The sequence below is a fragment of the Panulirus ornatus genome, chromosome 63 (assembly GCF_036320965.1).
Source record: "Panulirus ornatus isolate Po-2019 chromosome 63, ASM3632096v1, whole genome shotgun sequence".
In the NCBI taxonomy this organism is placed as follows: domain Eukaryota; kingdom Metazoa; phylum Arthropoda; class Malacostraca; order Decapoda; family Palinuridae; genus Panulirus; species Panulirus ornatus.
In genome coordinates this window covers 21,674,896-21,694,198 of record NC_092286.1, presented here as the reverse complement: position 1 = coordinate 21,694,198, position 19,303 = coordinate 21,674,896, and the positions used below count along the sequence as shown (strand labels likewise).

At 40.4% G+C, this 19,303-nt stretch overlaps 1 protein-coding gene across 1 annotated transcript in view; it reads left to right on the top strand.

The window, feature by feature from the left end:
* Positions 1-19,303, top strand: part of Yeti (yeti) — a 361,198-nt gene that overhangs the window by 232,602 nt on the left and 109,293 nt on the right. The window contains exon 3 of the mRNA XM_071656447.1: positions 6,220-6,330. Coding sequence (XP_071512548.1) covers positions 6,220-6,330 — 111 coding nt within the window. The remainder of the gene's footprint in view (positions 1-6,219; positions 6,331-19,303) is intronic.

Genomic DNA, 19,303 nt, shown 5'->3' with positions numbered 1-19,303 from the left:
CGTTCCCTCCACCTCTGACACATATATCCTCTTGGTCAATGTTTCCTCACTCATTCTCTCCATGTGACCAAACCATTTGGAAACACCCTCTTCTGCTCTCTCAACCACACTCTCTTTATTACCACACATCTCTCTTACCATTACATTACTTACTCGATCAAACCACCTCACACCACATATTGTCCTCAAACATCTTATTTCCAGCACATCCACCCTCCTGCACACAACTCTATCCATAGCCCACGCCTCGCAACCATACAACATTGTTGGAACCACTATTCCTTCAAACATAGCCATTTTTGCTTTCCAAGATAATGTTCTCCCCTTCCACATGTTCTTCAAGACTCCCAGAATTTTCGCCCCTACCCCACCCTATGATTCACTTCCGCTTCCATGGTTCCATCCGCTGCCAAATCCACTCCCAGATATCTAAAACACTTCACTTCCTCCAGTTTTTCTCCATTCAAACTTACCTCCCAATTGACTTGACCCTCAACACTACTGTACCTAATAACCTTGCTCTTATTCACATTTACTCTTAGCTTTCTTCTTTCACACACTTTACCAAACTCAGTCACCAGCTTCTGCAGTTTCTCTCATGAATCAGCCACCAGCGCTGTATCATCAGCAAACAACAACTGACTCACTTCCCAAGCCCTCTCATCCACAACAGACTGCATACTTGTCCCTTCTTTCCAAAACTCTAGCATTCACCTCCCTAACAACCCCATCCATAAACAAATTAAACAACCATGGAGACATGACACACCCCTGCCGCAAACCTACATTCACTGAGAACCAATCACTTTCCTCTCTTCTTACACGTACACATGCCTTACATCCTCGATAAAAACTTTTCACTGCCTCTAACAACTTGCCTCCTGCACCATATATTCTTTATACCTTCCACAGAGCATCTCTATCAACTCTATCATATGCCTTCTCCAGATCCATAAATGCTACATACAAATCCATTTGCTTTTCTAAGTATTTCTCACATACATTATTCAACCATGGGGAAGAGCGTGGTTGAGAGAGTAGAAGAGGGTGTTTTGAAATGGTTTGGTCATATGGAGAGAATGAGTGAGGAAAGATTGACCAAGAGGATATATGTGTCAGAGGTGGAGGGAACGAGAAGTGTGAGACCAAATTGGAGGTGGAAAGATGGAGTGATCGGGGCCTGAACATGCAGGAGGGTGAAAGGTGTGCAAGGAATAGAGGGAATTGGAACGATATGGTATACCAGGGTCGACATGCTATCAGTGGATTGAACCAGGGCACGTGAAGCGTCTGGGGTAAACCATGGAAAGTTCTGTGGGGTCTGGATGTGGAAAGGGAGGCGTGGTTTCGGTGCATTATTACATGATAGCTAGAGACTGAGTGTGAACGAATGGGGCCTTTGTTGTCTTTTCCTAGCGCTACCTCGCGCTCGTGAGGGGGGAGTGTGTTGTTATTCCATGTGTGGCAGGGTGGCGATGGGAATGAATAAAGGCAGACAGTATGAATTATGTACATGAGTATGTATGTATATGTCTGTGTGTGTATATATATGTATACATTGAGATGTATAGGTATGTATATTAGCTGTGTGTGGACGTGTTGTATATATACATGTGTATGGGGGTGGGTTGGGCCATTTCTTTCGTCTGTTTCCTTGCGCTACCTCGCAAATGCGGGAGACATCGACAAAGCAAAATGAAATAATAATAAATAAATAATGTATGTGGGTGGGTTGGGCCATTCTTTCGTCTGTTTCCTTGCGCTTCCTTGCTAACGCGGGAGACAGCAACAAAGCAAAATATAAAAATATATATATATTTTTTTTTTTTATACTTTGTCGCTGTCTCCCGCGTTTGCGAGGTAGCATAAGGAAACAGACGAAAGAAATGGCCCAACCCCCCCCCATACACATGTATATACATACGTCCACACACGCAAATATACATACCTACACAGCTTTCCATGGTTTACCCCAGACGCTTCACATGCCTTGATTCAATCCACTGACAGCACGTCAACCCCGGTATACCACATCGCTCCAATTCACTCTATTCCTTGCCCTCCTTTCACCCTCCTGCATGTTCAGGCCCCGATCACACAAAATCTTTTTCACTCCATCTTTCCACCTCCAATTTGGTCTCCCTCTTCTCCTTGCTCCCTCCACCTCCAACACATATATCCTCTTGGTCAATCTTTCCTCACTCATCCTCTCCATGTGCCCAAACCACTTCAAAACACCCTCTTCTGCTCTCTCAACCACGCTCTTTTTATCTCCACACATCTCTCTTACCCTTACGTTACTCACTCGATCAAACCACCTCACACCACACATTGTCCTCAGACATCTCATTTCCAGCACATCCATCCTCCTGCGCACAACTCTATCCATAGCCCACGCCTCGCAACCATACAACATTGTTGGAACCACTATTCCTTCAAACATACCCATTTTTGCTTTCCGAGATAATGTTCTCGACTTCCACACATTCTTCAAGGCCCCCAGAATTTTCGCCCCCTCCCCCACCCTATGATCCACTTCCGCTTCCATGGTTCCATCCGCTGCCAGATCCAGTTCCAGGTATCTAAAACACTTCACTTCCTCCAGTTTTTCTCCATTCAAACTCACCTCCCAATTGACTTGACCCTCAACCCTACTGTACCTAATAACCTTGTATATATATATATATATATATATATATATATATATATATATATATATATATATATATTTTTTTTTTTTTTTTTTTATACTTTGTCGCTGTCTCCCGCGTTTGCGAGGTAGCGCAAGGAAAGAGACGAAAGAAATAGCCCAACCCCCCCCCCCATACACACGCACATACACACGTCCACACACGCAAATATACACACCTACACAGCTTTCCATGGTTTACCCCAGACGCTTCACATGCCTTGCTTCAATCCACTGACAGCACGTCAACCCCTGTATACCACATGACTCCAATTCACTCTATTTCTTGCCCTCCTTTCACCCTCCTGCATGTTCAGGCCCCGATCACACAAAATCTTTTTCACTCCATCTTTCCACCTCCAATTTGGTCTCCCTCTTCTCCTCGTTCCCTCCACCTCCGACACATATATCCTCTTGGTCAATCTCTCCTCACTCATTCTCTCCATGTGCCCAAACCATTTCAAAACACCCTCTTCTGCTCTCTCAACCACGCTCTTTTTATTTCCACACATCTCTCTTACCCTTACGTTACTTACTCGATCAAACCACCTCACACCACACATTGTCCTCAAACATCTCATTTCCAGCACATCCATCCTCCTGCGCACATCTCTATCCATAGCCCACGCCTCGCAACCATACAACATTGTTGGAACCACTATTCCCTCAAACATACCCATTTTTGCTTTCCGAGATAATGTTCTCGACTTCCACACATTTTTCAAGGCTCCCAAAATTTTCGCCCCCTCCCCCACCCTATGATCCACTTCCGCTTCCATGGTTCCATCCGCTGCCAGATCCACTCCCAGATATCTAAAACACTTCACTTCCTCCATATATATATATATGTTTTTTGTTTTTTGGTAAGTGCAAAACATTGTTTTTATGTGAAATCTGAATATCATCACCTAAAATGCCATGTTTGCATAACATGACCAGCAACATCATGTATATGCAAATTTTCAAAAAGTAAAAAAAAGATCCTAAATATGAAACTCTATGGTCCTGGCATTTCAGATAAGGGATACTTAATCTGTGGTAGTATAAGAAATAAGAAAAAAAAAGAATATCTTCTATCTAACATTGTTTTGCTATTGAAGAAATCTAATCTCAAATGATGTATGTTGCAGTTGATTGTTAGCCATCATATGATGTATTTCGCAGTTTGAGGATTAAAGGCATCCATGGTAAACTACTGTATACCAATGTTGTATAATACTGTTTGCATAGGAACAGCATGGAATAATTTCATTAGTTACTTTGCAACTGAGAGATAATTGAAAAAGTTTCACTCTCTGGAACTGATTGGCACATTAATGAGAATCCAAATTAACATTAAGACTTTATAGCTGGCTCTCATGGGAAGTAATTATGTTGATCATTGATGAGAATTATGTGACTGATTTCTACTATATTGGAAAATTATATCTTGAATGTGCCCCCCAGTTCTTACGACTTCTGTTTGGGATTGTTGTCCTAACAGGAAAGACACTTTTAATGATCTTATTGTATTACACAAGAAGGGCTTGAGTGGGTTTAGGAAATGAATGTCTAGAAATACTTAATTATTGGTTTAAGGTTATACATAAAGAAAAATTTACTGGTAATGGGCTAGATCAGGGCTATTCACTTACTTTAGGAGTAGGGCTGGATTATGAAACTCAAATTGATGGAAGGGCCATACATTTATTTTAACTCCATCTTTTTTTTTTTTCTCTCTCTATACACTTGTACATAGAAACAAAAAATTCATGTATTACTTGTATATAGAAAGAAATGAATAATTCATATATTATTTGCTTTTACATTTTCTGCTTAAGCACATAAAAAGAAAAAAGAATTATATACTGGTAACTAATGAAATAATTCAACACAACACTACTCTCCCAGCAGTATACCACACAAGAATGTGGAGTTAAATGGGAAAAATAGTGCTATACATATACTAGATGTGGGGGAAAATAGTGACTAACCTCCATGCAACCAACCATCAACACTGACTAAGCTCCACCTGACCCCTGCCTGAGTGATGAGCCATGAACATGTGTGCCGGCAGAAGTGGACATTCACAGTTCATGTTGCTATGAGCACAGTGGTGTAGAGAACAGTACATTTCACTCAGCTAATTATTACAGTTGATCACATGTTTCATTCAGTTAAGTAATACAGATGGTCATGATAAAAATCTATTCATGTAAAATTTTGTAAGTACTTAAATAGATAGATGAATTTCATTGATTTATTTTAGTTCCTTTGAATCTGTCAAAGCGCCAGAGACAAACCATTCAAGGGTAGGATTTAGCCCATGGGCCATCAGTTGAATAGCCCTGGGCTAGACAATGACCACAGACATGTACTAGTCAGCAAATGTGACAAAGAATTACAAAGCATAGGAGGAATGAAATGAACATACAGTAGAGTTCTTATGCATGGGAACTCAGGCTATAAGGGGTATCATTTATATAATGGTACTTTATACTATATACAGTGAGCATATTGACTGTCTGAGCAGCCGTTAGCCACCATTCTGCATTAACTGAGACAGATCATATGCACATTCTTCTTGTAAAGGGGAGGCCTGGCCAGCCTGTGTCACTGAATTTTGATGCCAAAATCTCTGATGGTTTTGCTCACTTCCTATGTCCATTTGTTGACCTTGCTTAGTTCCTATGCTCATAGGATCAACCCATGTATTGGATAGAACATAATACAGTACCTATCAGTAAAGAGGAGGACAAGCGAAAATCAGTCACAAGGCTTCAACACCACACTTCATGTGGCTGTGGAGGCACCAACATGGTAGATACTGTCAGGAAGGTTAGCCAGATTGCTCCCTTGCTGTGCCACAAGATTTAATCCCTTTGGGGATTATTCATATCAAATATTTTCTGTTAGATATGAAAGACCAAGTCTTCCATGAGTGCTTTCTGGTAGTTGTGTATTGATAAAGAAACTTTTGATTCTTTCAAACTTTACAGGTTCCCATCGATGATTTCTTTTTCATACTTAATATCTGTTTCCTGCTTTAATGAGGTATCACCAGGAACAGGTAAAGAAAAGCCACATCCCCTTCAATCCATGATCTAGCTGTCTTGTGTAATGCACTGATGCCATAGCTCCATATCCGCAACTAGGCCCCACAGACCTTTCCTCAGGCACTACACATGCCCTAGTTCAATCTTTTGACAGCAAGTTGACCCCAGTATACCACATCGACCTACTTCACTCTGTCCCATGCATGCCTTTCACCTTCCTGCATGTTCAGATCCTGATCTCTCAAAATCTTTTTCACTCCATCCTTCCATCTCCAGTTTGGTCTCCCCGTTCTCCTTGTTCCCTCTGCTTATGACACATATACCTTTGTCAGCCTTCCTCACATTTACTCTCCATATGTCAAAACCATTTCAGCACACCCCCTTCTGCCCTCTCAGCCACACTCTTTTTATTACTACACATCTCTTTTACCTTTTCATAACTTACTTGATCAAACCACCCATTGATGATAAACTGGACAAAATTTTTTATTACAGATTTCCTGGCAGATGTTGAAGATAAACCAAGTCCCCCACCCAAGCCTAAATCATCAAGTTGGGCAACTTTATTAGGGAACAAGAAGCCTAGTTCCTCAAACACAGTTACTTGTAAGTTCTGCAACATTGCTTAGTTATAGTCATAGATATATTTCTTGGAGGATAATAAGTATTGTGCAAATGATGAAATTGACAAGATTTTTTCATTGGTCACTGAAACACATAAATATACATAAACGTTCATACAGTTTTCCTTAAGAGAGACTAAAAGGATTAATCATAATTGTTATTCTTGTGAGAATGGAAGCATTTATCCCCTCTTCCTCCAAGATGCCTTCTTCATCCAATCCATGGTTCAGCTGTTCCTGTTCCGAGGCCATTCATACAAGGGATCAGGCATATCGGGCTTGAAAAAAGCTCTCCTTCTTCTGGCTACCATTCAGCTTTTATCGCTGCCCGTAATCAATGCAAGCAAGTTATCTGTGAAACAGAGCATTCCTTTATTCAAAGTGCAATAACCTCTCCTCATCATCCAGTGATAGGTCTTTCTTGTCTTGAGCTAAGGGCATCTCTAACAGTTTCTCTTGCTCTTCCTTTCCTTCACTTTTCCATTTTGATGGTACTATAGCTGTCCCTACCATTAACAAAGTAGCATTCTTTGGTTCCTGTTTCTCCTCTAACTCTGTTTTGGATGACTGTAGCATTCCTTCACCCCCTGATGCTCCTCTTGCTGATCCCATGCCTCTTCCCGTAAATTCTTTTCAGACTGTCCAAAAAGTGCTTTTTTTCCTCTAGACACAAGGAAGGCTTGTGGTCCTGAAGGCATCCATCCCCATGTCCTGAAAGAGTGTGCCTCTGAACTTGCACCTGTGCTTGCTCATCTCTTCTGTTTCTGGTTGAAAGCCAAAACTTTTCCTTCTTTTATGAAACACGCATCCCTAAGAAGTGTGACCGTTCTGACCCCTCCAACTTTCATCGTATTGCTTTGGCATGTACTATTCCCAAAGTCTTTGAATCCATCCTCAACTCCCATATCCTAAAACACCTCGGAAATAACAATCTTCTCTTTAATCACCAGTATGGCTTCCATAAGGGGAGGTTCACTAGTGATATTCTTTCCTATCTTACTAATGTCTGGTTATCATCCCTGAAAGACTTTGGGGAGTTATGTGTAGTTGCCCTTGACACCAGAGGTCCATTGTCCTTCATTTATTATTCAAGCTTTTGCCTTCAAAGAGGCAGCATCAGGAATCTGCAAAAAAGATAAAAATGTGTCACAAAAACTAAGCGGCAAAACACTTAATGAAAGCACAACAATAAAAAAAATCAAGAAAATTAGTGAGGAACAACCTAAATGCACCATATACAAACAGAAATATAGAAAAACTTCGAGAAAAAACACAGAACAATATTACATGAGGGAGGAATATAGAAAATCCATCACAAAATACACTACCTAGGTCAAGCAAGACCATCATTGTCAGGATGCGGAGCTGAGGTCAGGATGGGCTCATCCGGGTTTCTCTGACCGTCGTCACCTGGGACACGTGTCCCATCCATCTGTGTCCTATTTGCGAGCCATCAAAGAGCTGTATGGAGGAGGTCTTGTTTGTCTGGATGGTGATGACAGGTGCTCTTTCTGATGTGAATGGCTTCTAATATCTGTAGTCTCCTTCGATCACTGCAACTAGTAATGATGCTGGTATTATTCACTATAATCACCTTCGTTAGTCTTGTTCCATGCTTATGTTCATGATGTTTGATTCCACCTTCATGTATGTGTAGCGAGAGGCAGTGACTCTTGGTGCAGGTTGTATGTCCAATGTAGTTTATATGTTGGGGCTGACAGTCCCCAATATTGCATTGGTATTCATATACCACATTGGTACAGTTCAGACTTCCAAAGCAACCTACCATGTTGTTGTTCATTATAAGCGAACATGTTTTTGGATTGTTGTAGTATATTGTCAGACTGATATCCTTGTCTTCATCAATCGCTTTGCAGTTTCTGGCCACAATATCTCGTATGACCTTCTTGTCCTTTCAATATGTTGTCATAAATGTGTTCCTGTAGTAAGCTCTAATGCTGTCATGTTGAGGTTGTCTGGTTGTTATGAGATGTTCCTCTAGCATGTTCACAGTGGTATCATAGTCAGTATTTGAATATCCATTGTTAATTAATGTTTGCTGGACACGTCAAAGTTCTTGGTGTAGAAGTTGCCAGGTTGTGAGCACACTTTAGTTGCTCTCCACATGTATGCACTTAAGACACTACTCTTGTAATTTTTCAGTGTATTCATTTATTCCATTCATACATTTACCTTGGCTGGTGGGCTTTTTGTAAATGTCAGTGATGAAAGATCCTGTTGCAGCTCTTGCCATAACATCCAAGAAAGGAATGTACCATTATTATTCAGCCCTGCTGTAAATCTTAAGCCTGAAGTTTCAGTTTCTTGGAGTTGGTTATGAAGATTTTCCAGTGAGTTTAAATTATCTAAGCTGATAAAAATGTCGTCTATATATCTGCAGTAAATCTAGGGTGTCATGCTCTCAAACATTGGTGGGTTTTCTATATATGCTAAACTTAAACATGATTCTATCCTTATGGGTCATGTAATCTATCAAGTTTACTGTGGAAGCGAAAAATAATTGTATATTACCATTTTTAGATTATGTGATTCATAAAGATAGAAACAAGTTTAAGATTAGCATATACAGAAAATCCACCAATGTTTGTTCTTATTTTCATTTTTACTCAGCTCAACATGACAGAGTTAAACTATCATCATTCCACTTGATGTTCCTTAGGGCATTACATATATCAGTCCAGAATTTATTAATGATGAGTTTGAGAATATATATTCTATTGGATCCAAGTTAAAGTATCCTAGATCTTTCATTGATAAATCCCTTAAGTTGGCAAGGAAATCATTTTTTATAGTTAAAGCCAAACCTCCCCTTGATATCAAGAATCTTTTAGTTTTCCCTTTTAGTGATAATATGACATTACTTAACAGGTTGCTTAAATCCTTTCATGTAAATGTAGCCTTCAGCAATAACAACATCATAAAGAATATCCTAATCAAAAAAATCACCTGAAAATTCTGCGGGCTGTGTTTACAGAATCCCTTGTAAAACCTGTAATATGTTTTATATTGGGCAGACTGGTAAGGATCTTTATGTTAGACTTAAGCAACATAGATGTAGTGTTTGAACAGGACAAGAATCAAATGCTTTGTTTAATCATGTTAAAAGTTTTGACCATTATATTGACTGGAGTAACGCTAATTCAGTTATTATTTGTAACGCCTTTACCACAAAAAAATATCTTTGAATCTTCTGTTATTAATTAAACAAAGAATTGTAACATCAATGTTAGTTAAGGTCTATACAAACTGGATAGCTTTGTCATAGGCAAAATTTGTAAACAGTTCCCTTTCCTGTCTGCATAATAGAATTTTGTCTTAGCTTCATCTCTTCCTTGTATATCAACTGACTGTTTTATGTCTTCTATTTGTATCTCTTTAATGATGTGATCCTTACACGAAGGTGCACTTAACTTCTCGTGTTTCATTTTCCTCATGATTATCAGCACACACTAGATCATGCACAGTACTGTGACCTCTTGCAATATCTACATGTATGAATATAAGAAAGGGGTGATAGTGTTGTTGATTAATTGGTAAGGATGTAAGGATGCCTGAGGATTGGTGGAATGCATGCATAGTGCCATTGTATAAAGGCAAAGGGGATAAAGGTGAGTGTTCAAACTACAGAGGCATAAGTTTGTCAAGTATTCCAGGGAAATTATATGGGAGGGTATTGATAGAAGAGGTGAAGGCATGTACAGAGCTTCAGATTGGGGAAGAGCAGTGTGGTTTCAGAAGTGTTAGAGGATGCATGTTTGCTTTGAAGAATGTGTGAGAAATACCTAGAAAAACAGATAAATTTGTTTGTAGCATTTATGGATAAGGAGAAGGCATATGATAGGGTTGATAGAGATACTTTGTGGAAGGTCTTAAGAGTATATGGTGTGGGAAGTAAGTTGCTTCTTAGAAGCAGTGAAAAGTTTTTACCAAAGATTTAAGGCATGCATACAAGTAGGAAGGGAGGAGAGTAACTGGTTTCCAGTGAATGTCTGTCTGTGGTAGGGGTGTGTGATGTCCCCATGGTTGTATAATTTGTTTATGGATGGGGTTGTTAGGGAGGTAAATGCAAAAGTTTTGGAGAGAGGGGGCAAGTATGCAGTCTGCTGGGGATGAGAGGGCCTGGGAAGTGTCAGTTGTTGTTCACTGATGATACAGCACTAGTGGCTGATTCGAGTGAGAAACTGCAGAAGTTGGTGGCTGAGTTTGGAAAAGTGTGTAAAAGGAGAGAGTTGAGAGTAAATGTGAATAAGAGCAAGGTTATTAGGTAAATTAGGGTTGAGGGACAAGTTAATTTGGATGTAAGTTTGAATGGAGAAAAACTGGAAGAAGAGAAGCGTTTTAGATATCTGGGAGTGGACTTAGCAGCAATTGAAAGCATGTATGCAGAAGTGAGTCACAGTGTGGGATAGGGGGCAAAGGTTTTGGGAGCTCTGGAGAATGTGTGGAAGGAGAGAATGTTATTTTAGAGAGCAGAAATGAGTATGCTTGAAGGAATAGTAGTTCCAACATTACTATGTGGTTTGAGGTGGTTTGATCGATTAAATGATGAAAGGGTAAGAGAGATGTGTGGAAATGAAATGAGTGTAGTTGAATGAGCAGAAGAGAGTTTGTTGAAATACTTTGGACATGTGGAGAGAATGAGTGAGGAAAGATTGACAGAGAGGATATATGTGTCAGAGGTGGAGGGAACAAGAAGCAGGAGACCAAATTGGAGGTGGAAGGGTGGAGTGAAAAAGATTTTTGAGCCATTGGGGCCTGAAGATATAGGAAGGTGAGAGGCATGCAGAGGATAGAGTGAATTGGAATGATGTGGTATGCTGCGGTCGATGTGCTGTGAGTGGACTCAACCAGGGCATGTGAAACGTCTGGGTTAAACCATGGAAAGGTGTGTGGGTCCTAGATGTGGATAGTGAGCTGTGGTTTTGGTGCATTACACATGACAGCTAGAGACTGAGTGTGATTGAATGTGGCCTTTATTGTTGGTTTTCCTGGTGCTACCTCGCTGATGCAGGAAACAGCGATTAAGTATGATAAATGATATATCTTATATTATATGTTATACTTATTTGCTGTCTCCCACGTTTAGCGAGGTAACACAGGGAAACAGACGAAAGAATGGCCCAACCCACCCACATACACATGTGTGTACATAAACACCCACACACACACACTTATACATACCTAGACATTTCAATGTATACATACATATGCATACACACACATGTACTCATATACAAATGTACATATTCATGCTTGCTGCCTTCATCCATTCCCGTCGCTACCTCGCCACACATGAAATGGCACACACACACACACACACACACACACACACACACACACACACACACACACACACACACACATATGCGCGGCCACCACGAGGTAGTGCTAGGAGAAGACAACAAAGGCCACATTCATTCATACTGATTCTCTAGCTGTCATGTGTAATGCACTGAAACCACAGCTTTCTTTCCACATCCAGGCCCCACAAAACTTTCCATGGTTTACCCCAGACGCTTCACATGCATTGGTTCAATCCGTTGACAGCACGTTGACCCTGGTATACCACATCATTCCAATTTACTCTATTCCTTACATGCCTTTCACCCTCCAGTGTTTTCAGGCCCTTATCACTCAAAATCTTTTTCACTCCATCTTTCCATCTCCAATTTGGTCTCCCACTTCTCGTTCCCACATATATCCTCTTTGTCAATCTTTCTTCACTCATTCTCTTCATTTGACCAAACTATTTCAACACACCCTCTTCTGCTCTCTCAACCACACTCTTTTTATTACCACACATCTTTCTTATCCTTCCATTGCTTCATTGATCAAACCACTTCACACTATATATTGTCCTCAGACATTTCATTTCCAACACATCCCCCCTACTCTGCACAACCCTATCTATAGCCCATGCCTCACAACCATATAACATTGTTGGAACCACTATTCCTTTAGACATACCCATTTTTGCTCTCCGAGAAAATGTTCTCACCTTCCACACATTCTTCAACACTCCTAGAACCTTCAACCCTCCCCCACCCTGTGACTCACTTCCGCTTCCATGGTTCCATCCGCTACTAAAATCCACGTCCAAATATCTAAAACACTTCACTTCCTCCAGTTTTTCTCCATTCAAACTTACCTTCCAATTAACTTGTCCCTCAACCCTAATGAACCTAATAGCCTTGCTTTTATTCACATTTACTCTCAGCTTTCTTCTTTCACACACTTTACTAGACTCAGTCACCAACTTCTGTAGTTTCTCACCTGAATCAGCCACCAGTGCTGTATCATCAGCGAACAACAACTGACTCACTTCTGAAGCCCCCTTATTCACAGCAGACTGCATATTTGCCCCTCTCTCCTAAACATTTGCATTCACCTCCCTAACCACCCTATCCATATACAAATTAAACTACCATGGAGACATCACGCACCCCTGCCGCAAACTGACATTCAGTGGGAACCAATCACTTTCCTCTCTTCCTACTTGTACATCCTTACATCCTTGGGAAAAACTTTTCACTGCTTCTAGCAACTTAGCTTCCACACCATATAGTCTTGATACCTTCCACAAAGCATCTCTATCAACCCTATCATATGCCTTCTCCAGATCCATAAATGCTATATACAAATCCATCTGTTTTTCTAAGTATTTCTTACATACATTCTTCAAAGCAAACACCTGATCCACACATCCTCTAACACTTCTGAAACCAAACTGCTCTTCTCCAATCTGATGCTCTGTACATGCCTTTCTTTACCCTCTCAATCAATACCCTCCCATGTAATTTCCCCAGAATACTCAACAAACTTATACCTCTGTAATTTGAACACTCACCTTTATCCTCTTTGCCTTTGTACAATGCATGCATTCCCCCAATCCTCAGGCACTTCACCATGAACCATACATACAATGAATATCCTTACCAACCAATCAACAGCACAGCCACCTCCTTTTTTAATAAATTCCACTGCAATACCATCCAAACCTTGCTGGCTTTCATCTTCTGCAAAGCTTCCACTACTTCTTCTCTGTTTACAAAACCATTCTCCCTGACCCTCTCACTTCGCACACCACCTCGACCAAAACTCCTTATATCTGCCACTCTGTCATCAAACACATTCAACAAACCTTCAAAATACTCACTCCATCTCACTCTCACTTCACCATTACTTGTTATTACCTATTAGCCCCTTTCACTGATGTTCCCATTTGTTCTCTTGTCTTACGCACTTTATATACCTCCTTCCAAAACATCTTTTTATTCTCTCTGAAATTTAATGATACTCTCACCTCAACTCTCTTTTGCCCTCTTCTTTTCCTCTTGCACCTTTCTCTTGACCTCCTGCCTCTTTCTTTTATCCATCTCCCAGTCATTTGCACTACTTACCTCCAAAAATCGATTCTTATGTGTATCTCTCTTTTTTAAACCAGGTATTCCCAATCACCAGTCCCTTTTCAGCACACAAATCTACAAGCTCTTCACCATTTCCATTCACAACAGTGAACACCCCATGTACACCAATTACACCCTCAACTGCCACATTACTCACTTTTGCATTTAAATCACCCATCACTATAACCCAGTCTCGTACATCAAAACTGCTAACACACTCACTCAGCTGCTCCCAAAACACTTACTCAGCTGCTCCCAAAACACTTGCCTCTCATGATCTTTCTTCTCACAGCCCATCTTTCTCCATCCACTTTCAGTTTTACCCATATCAATCTAGAGTTTACTTTCTTACACTCTATCACAGACTCCCACTACTCCTGCTTTATGAGTAGTGCTACTGCTTTGCTCTTGTCCTCTCACCAACCCCTGACTTTACTTCAAGACATTTCCAAACCACTCTTCCCCTTTACCCTTGAGCTTTGTTTCACTCAGAGCCAAAACATCCAGGTTCCTTTCTTCAAGTATACTACCTATCTCTCCTTTTTTCTCATCTTTGTTACATTCACACACATTTAGACACCCAAATCAGAACCTATGAGGAGGATGAGCACTCTCCGCATGACTCCTTCTTCTGTTTCCCCTTTTAGAAAGTTAAAATACAGATAGGTGAGGGTTTCTAGCCCCCTGCTCCCACCCCCTTTAGTTACCTTTTATGACACGTGGGGAATATGTAGGAAGTATTCTTTCTCCCCTAGATATATAAATGTATGATGTATTCACAAAACAGACATATGATGATCATAGATGAACTTGTAGACCATGAAGGGAAATCAGAGCTGGAAAATGAGCTTAAGTGCTTTCGTGTATTTCATGAAAGCTTTAGAAGCAAATTGTATCAAATCAAAGATGGAGGAAAATATACAAAAACACCAGTAGATGTTAACAAGATCACATCTTACACGGTAATGAAGCAGGCAATGAGGGTGGTATAATAGCCCACATAGAGTCAGAGGACGCTCATGTAACAATACCAACCTTACTACTTAGGTCACTATGGGTGTGTCAGGTCATCAGCCTTCTTGATCAAGTCTCTTGGAAATAAATGTAAGTTGGCTTTGTCTTAACTAAATAGTCCTATACTAAAATTCATATTCTTACCATTAATCTACTGTGTAAGAGCAGATTCAAATATGTTTCTGTTTATAAAGTATTTATACTTTATGATTGAAGAAGCTCTTGACCAGTCAGTAGAATGTGAGATTTCATTCATGTGAGTGAACAGAGCACTAGGTCATTGATCAGGGTGTACAGAGTATTTTGAATCTTTATCTGCCTGTCCCAAGTAATATGAACTATATGTTTTGCAAGGAATTCTGTAAACTATATCATTGTCATTACTTGGACTGTTCTTAATCAAGATTTTCTTTACAGTGCTCTCATAAGAAAACTAATTTTACATTAGATATCCTAAGTTTTTGTGATAGGGTCAACACCGAATATCATTGGAAGACTTTTTGTCATGTGTCACATTATCATTATAAGTCTTTCTATGCTTGGTCTTGCATTTGTCCAGTACATGATCAGGTTAGCAAAGTTTCTTGCCGATGGTATCAATATTACAAAATTCCTCATCCAGAAATTCTGTGCTGACAAATCGTAAAGCTAGATCTCAAATACATGGAAGAAAATATAGATTGTTTAATACAAAATCTACGACCTGAGTGAAAGTGAACATAGGACATTGTATCAGTTGGCTCTCTGTAGATGTTTTTTAGAATTATAATTTTTCTCTAAGGTTCAAACGTTGTATTCGAAAGATGAAGAAAGATGATTCCATTCATATAACTGAAACAGATAAATCCAGTACAGTCGTTATTCTAGATGAGTAATTAAATTTAAAAAATGAATGATCTCTTAGATTCCTCCACATACACTAAATTAAGAAATAATCCCTAGGATGAAGTCATTAAAGTGTTTAATAATACTCTTGAAGTGGTTTTCAAAGATAGAAAAGATCTTGTTAATCATTTTATTACCAAGTCTTCTCCTTTACCCTACATGTATGGATTAGTGAAGACACACAAACCTGATAACCCAGTGAGACATCATAAGATCAGTAGGATCTACCACTTCCAAGTTATAGAAATGGCTTGTTAAGATCTTGTCTCCACTTCCAGATTCTCATATTGCTAATTAAAAGCCTTAATATTAAAATGTCACCTCCTGTCACTAAAGATGCATCTCCCCATGACACCAGTGATGAAGACATCCCAGACTAATCGCAGTGGAGAACTATAGCAAGGGTGGGAATGTGGATGTTGAGTTGAAGGTTTTTGTCCCAGCAGGATAGTGGTCAGCCCTAGCACCAAGATGCGGGACATCATAACCGTTGCCCTTGATAGGTTAAAGACAGAGGAGCAACTGCTATGGATAGGCTCAGGACCTGCAGCAGTGAAGGCTGTGTCATGTGTTGAGGTTGTCAAGAGACGCATCAAGACCCTACACCAGATAACTCAGCTTGCTTACAAGATGGTTGAGGAATATTGGGATCCGAAGCAAGAAGGTTTAGATCGTTTAAAGGTCACACGAGAAGTACCAACAGTTGTCATTTTACTCTCAAAGCACCCTCTTGACCCATCAGTCCCAGGGAAGCCATGGTCACAGCTTAAGCGTCGCGTCATGAGAAGAACCATCATAATGGAGTTGCACGGACTGTGATCCTTGCTGTGGTTACAAGAATGTTCTTCTGGCCACCAGTGATGCTACTACGTTTGTGAATCAAGAACCATTGCAACACAAACCTCACCAGGTGGTAGAGTGTCCCGCAGTGTATCGAGACAGACTTCCCCAGAACTTTTTTAAAGGGGAAGTAAATGTTTATAGTTGTGTTACTGGAGTGATAGTTTTCATACAAGGTGCTTTGACAAGAAAATAGTGAAATTGGAAAAAATGTAGCTTAGACATTGAAGCTTATTGATACAGTAGTTAAATTGATGAGAACTACTATTGACGTTTGTGTAAATAAATTATACATTTCCCTTTTCCATAGCCAGAGGTTGAACCATTATGTGACATTCATTTTTTCATTTCATTTCAAGCTAGAAGTTTCAGTTTTCTAAATTATTTCTTACATTTTTCATATGTATATATATGTATATATGTGTGTGTGTGTGTGTGTATATGTGTGTGTGTATGTATATGTATATCTATATGTGTGTGTATATATATATATATATATATATATATATATATATATATATATATATATATATATATATATATTTCTTTCTTTCTTTTAAACTTCGCCATTTCCCGCATTAGCGAGGTAGTGTTAAGAACAGAGGACTGGGCCTTTGAGGGAATACCCTCACCTGGCCCAATTCTCTGTTCCTTCTTTTGGGGGGGGGGGAAAAAAAAAAAAAAAAAAAATTCATACTATTTGCCATTTCCCACGTTAGTGAGGTAGCATTAAGAACAGAGAACTGGGCCTTAGAGGGAATATCCTCACCTGACCCCCTTCTCTGTTCCTTCTTTTGGAAAATTAAAAAAGAAACAAGAAAGGGGAGGATTTCCAGCCACCCGCTCCCTCCCCTTTTAGTCGCCTTCTACGACACGCAGGGAATACGTGGGAAGTATTCTTTCTCCCCTATCCCCATATATATATATATATATACCAGGAGAGACTGTGTACAGAATGGAAAAAGGTGAGAATAATGGAAGTAAGGGGAGTGGGGGAGGAATGGGATGTATTTAGGGAATCAGTGATGGATTGCGCAAAAGATGCTTGTGGCATGAGAAGAGTGGGAGGTGGGCTGTTTAGAAAGGGTAGTGAGTGGTGGGATGAAGAAGTAAGAGTATTAGTGAAAGAGAAGAGAGAGGCATTTGGACGATTTTTGCAGGGAAAAAATGCAATTGAGTGGGAGAAGTATAAAAGAAAGAGACAGGAGGTCAAGAGAAAGGTGCAAGAGGTGAAAAAAAGGGCAAATGAGAGTTGGGGTGAGAGACTATCAGTAAATTTTAGGGAGAATAAAAAGATGTGTACGTGTAGGAAGAGAGGAAAGTGATTGGTTCTCAGTGAATGTAGGTTTGTGGCAGGGGTGTGTGATGTCTCCATGGTTGTTTAATTTGTTTATGGATGGGGTTGTAAGGGAGGTAAATGCAAGAGTCCTGGAAAGAGGGGCAAGTATGAAGTCTGTTGGGGATGAGAGAGCTTGGGAAGTGAGTCAGTTGTTGTTCGCTGATGATACAGCGCTGGTGGCTGATTCATGTGAGAAACTGCAGAAGCTGGTGACTGAGTTTGGTAAAGTGTGTGGAAGAAGAAAGTTGAGAGTAAATGTGAATAAGAGCAAGGTTATTAGGTACAGTAGGGGTGAGGGTCAAGTCAATTGGGAGGTGAGTTTGAATGGAGAAAAACTGGAGGAAGTGAAGTGTTTTAGATACCTGGGAGTGGATCTGTCAGCGGATGGAACCATGGAAGCGGAAGTGGATCATAGGGTGGGGGAGGGGGCGAAAATTTTGGGAGCCTTGAAAAATGTGTGGAAGTCGAGAACATTATCTCGGAAAGCAAAAATGGGTATGTTTGAGGGAATAGTGGTTCCAACAATGTTGTATGGTTGCGAGGCGTGGGCTATGGATAGAGATGTGCGCAGGAGGATGGATGTGCTGGAAATGAGATGTTTGAGGACAATGTGTGGTGTGAGGTGGTTTGATCGAGTAAGTAACGTAAGGGTAAGAGAGATGTGTGGAAATAAAAAGAGCGTGGTTGAGAGAGCAGAAGAGGGTGTTTTGAAATGGTTTGGGCACATGGAGAGAATGAGTGAGGAGAGATTGACCAAGAGGATATATGTGTCGGAGGTGGAGGGAACGAGGAGAAGAGGGAGACCAAATTGGAGGTGGAAAGATGGAGTGAAAAAGATTTTGTGTGATCGGGGCCTGAACATGCAGGAGGGTGAAAGGAGGGCAAGAAATAGAGTGAATTGGAGTCATGTGGTATACAGGGGTTGACGTGCTGTCAGTGGATTGAAGCAAGGCATGTGAAGCGTCTGGGGTAAACCATGGAAAGCTGTGTAGGTATGTATATTTGCGTGTGTGGACGTGTGTATGTACATGTGTATAGGGGGGGGGGTTGGGCCATTTCTTTCATCTGTTTCCTTGCGCTACCTCGCAAACGCGGGAGACAGCGACAAAGTATTAAAAAAAAAAAAAAAAAAAAAAAAAAAAAAAAAAAAAAAAGATGTTCTGGAAGGAGGTAAATAGGGTGCGTAAGACAAGGGAGCAAATGGGAACTTCAGTGAAGGGCGTAAATGGGGAGGTGATAACAAGTAGCGGTGATGTGAGAAGGAGATGGAATGAGTATTTTGAAGGTTTGTTGAATGTGTCTGATGACAGAGTGGCAGATATAGGGTGTTTTGGTCGAGGTGGTGTGCAAAGTGAGAGGGTTAGGGAAAATGATTTGGTAAACAGAGAAGAGGTAGTAAAAGCTTTGCGGAAGATGAAAGCCAGCAAGGCAGCAGGTTTGGATGGTATTGC